Source organism: Myotis brandtii, unplaced genomic scaffold (assembly GCF_000412655.1).
Source record: "Myotis brandtii unplaced genomic scaffold, ASM41265v1 scaffold604, whole genome shotgun sequence".
Lineage (NCBI taxonomy): Eukaryota > Metazoa > Chordata > Mammalia > Chiroptera > Vespertilionidae > Myotis > Myotis brandtii.
The window spans coordinates 1,862,845-1,866,034 of NW_005370286.1; the positions used below are offsets into that span (position 1 = coordinate 1,862,845).

The 3,190-nt window shown below is 49.7% G+C and overlaps 1 protein-coding gene across 1 annotated transcript in view; it reads left to right on the plus strand.

The window, feature by feature from the left end:
- Positions 1-3,090: 3,090 nt before the first annotated feature.
- MTG1 (mitochondrial ribosome-associated GTPase 1) overlaps positions 3,091-3,190 on the plus strand; it is a 19,770-nt gene continuing 19,670 nt past the window's right edge. The window contains exon 1 of the mRNA XM_005879667.2: positions 3,091-3,115. Within this exon, the coding sequence (XP_005879729.2) occupies positions 3,106-3,115 (10 nt within the window). The 5' untranslated portion in view covers positions 3,091-3,105. The remainder of the gene's footprint in view (positions 3,116-3,190) is intronic.

Sequence of the window (3,190 nt, forward strand, 5' to 3'; positions counted from 1 at the left end):
TCCAGCGCCGCGGCCTCCACCTGGCGGCGTCGCCTCCTTGCTTCTCCTGGGCAGAGGTGGGTGCTAGCTTGGCCCTCGGCCCTTGCCCACCATATTCCCGGTGTCGGAGGGCCAGCCACACCTGGTTCCCAGGAGGCCCGGACTTTGAGCTGCACACAAGCTGTCCGGCACAGAAATCCAGCCATATTAGGGAATGAATAGGCTCTCGAGCGCCCTCCTTGCCGGAGGGACACAACCTATGAGCCTGAAATCTGCTCTCAGGATCAATAGCTCAGGCTCCCGCACTTCCCTTCTTATACCCAACGTCCTCCATGAAGAGCGGCCGATGGTAGAAACCAGGTGAATTTGCTGTGCGGAGAGCTGAGTGTTGAGACAAGGAAAAGACAGACATTCCTTTTCTTGTTCCTCTGCCTGTCTGTCTGGTGGCCCGAGGTACTCAGGAAGTAGGGAGTTATTGACAGCAGTTGCACAAGGTGACTGAGAAACATTAATGCATATCACTCTGAAATTTATGTATTTATAGGTCTAAATGGAGCAGGCATGAAGCGCCATGCTGATTTTTTTATTGATTTTGGAGAGGAAAGGAGAGTGTGAGAGAGAGAAAAACATCAATGATGAGAGAGAACCATTCTTGAGTAACGAAATAGACGTGACGCTCCCCTTGCTGCTTTGTGTGCTCTGACTATAAAGTAAAGCTTCAGCTTACAGGCTGTCACTGTTTCCTCATCCAGGCAGTGGTCCACCTGGCCCCAACCGGAGTCTCTTGTCAGTCTTCTCTAATCCTTCACCCCTGGCCTCAGGTTCACCCCTGGCCTCAGGTTCACCCCTGGCTGTGCTGGATGGAGGTTCAATACAGGCATCAAACTGGGGGATGTGTCCCCGTCAGTGGACACAGTGACCTGGACAGACTTGAGGGACCCCTGACCGTCCCTGGTGGCTGCAGCAGGCAGCTCTCAGCCACATGGGTGGCCGTCCCACCACTCTGCTTCCACTGATGTTTGAATCTTAAGTTAAAAAACAACAACAACAAAAAACCCAGCAATGAACAGCCCACAGCAGCCTTCCTTCTGAAGGCCTCCGTCAGCACGAGAGACTTGTGATTCCGCAGAAACAAGGGAGGAGGAATCCGTGTTTTCAACCAATGCCAACTAGGTGACGGGACTTGGGCTGTGAACAGAACAGAGCTCTGGCCTTGCTGAGTGGACCATCCAGTGGGGAGCACGCACAGGCACGGGTGACTTCCACCTCAAAACTGTCCGCCCAGACGTGGGGGTCAGCATTGACCTGGAGAGGAAGAGGGTTGACCTGAGGAGGCAAAGGCGTGGGTGTGTGTGTCTGCAGGTTGGAGTGGCCGCTTTCGTGAACGGTAACACGGGATCACAGTCCCTGCCCCGGGGGCTTGCTGGGGAGAAACTGGAACAACAGGTCACCTGTCGGGGGACCTGGAAACGGTTGCTGATTACAGCCAGGGTGCAGGAGGGTCAAGGAGAACTCAGGGTAACGCCGACACGACTCGGTACTTGGGTCGTGAACTGGATACAGGGGTGAAGGGAAAGGACCCGGCAGGACCGAACGCGCGACCACTGCGATGCCCGCGGCTCTCCCTGCACAGCCCCTTAGAGTCAGGCAAACCCGCGGACTCCCACAGCCGGCTCCAAACACGACGTGGCCCCGACCGATCCCCAGGGCTCAGGGAAGGCATGCACCCTTGACAGGAATCGAACCCAGGACCCTTCAGTCCACAGGCCAATGCTCTATCCACTGAGCCAAACCGGCTAGGGCAATGTTGATTCTTTTTAAAAAAATATATATTTTTATCTGTAATACTCTCAACAATAAAGATTAAAAAATATATTTTCATTGATTTTAGAGAGAGGAAGGGAGAGGGATAGAGAGAGAAACATCAATCAGCTGCCTCCTGCACACCCCCAACTGGGGATTGAGCCCGAAACTCAGGCATGTGCCCTGAGCAGGAATCAAACCATGGCTTCCTGGTTCATGGGCCAATGTTCAACCACTGACCAACACCCACACCAGTTGATTCTTTTTTTTTTTTTACAAAGCTGATTCTTTACATTGGCAACTAAAGAGCTATTGAATACTAGATTATGCAAAGTTTTATTTTTACAAATATAAGCTTTAATTACATTTTAATAATGAAAATTATTTAAATAACACTTGGAACTCAATAACAAAAAGACAAACTCATTAAAAATGGGTAACATATTGAACAAACATTTCTCTAATAAAGACATACCAAAGGCTAATAAGCACACGAAAAGATGCTCAACATCATTAGTCATTAGGGAAACACAAATCAAAACCACGAGGTACTGCTTCAAACCCAGCAGGATGGCCAAAAAGACAGACAATGTTCAGTGTTGGTGAGGATGTGGAGAGACTGGGATCTCCATGCACTGCCAGTGGGAATGTAAATGATGCAGGCACTTTGGAAAAGTGTGGCAGTTCCGCAGAAGTTAAAGATAGAGCACCATATGACCCAGCAATCCCATCCCTACATAAACTTAAGAGAAGTGAGCACATATGTCTACACAAAAATTTGTACATGAATGCTCATAGCATTATTCGTAACAGCTAATAAGTGGAGGAAAATTGTCCATCAATTCATGAATGAATACACAAAATTTGAGATAGCCATACAATGGTATGTGAGAATATACAATGGAATGTTATTTGGCAATAAAAAGAAATGGAGTGTGCTGATACATGCTACATGCTCTGATGTGGATGAACCTTGGAAACATGGTGCTGAGTGAAAGAAGCCACAACGTGCATGGCTCCATTTACATGAAATGTCCAGGACAGGCAGATCCACAGAGACAGGAACTGGGTTATGGGTGCCGGAGCCGCAGATGGGGCTGCGGAGCACTGTTACAGTGTCGTGTTTCTTTTCGGGGTGATGGAAAAGGTCTAAGCCTGACAGTGGGGGTTGTTACACAGCTCTACAAATATACTGTGAAATGGTGAACTGTACACGTTCAGTGGGTGAGAAGTATGATATGTGACTTCTAATCCGTTTACCCAAAAAATGGGCAGGCTGGTTTGGTTCAGCCCAATGGCAGTGTCGGCGAGTCTGCAGGCTCCATGGCCATAGGTGGCCCGGGCGTCAGGAAGGCCCCGCCCCCTGGCCCGCCCGCTTATCTGCACCTCGCAGCGGAGGGAACGCGCA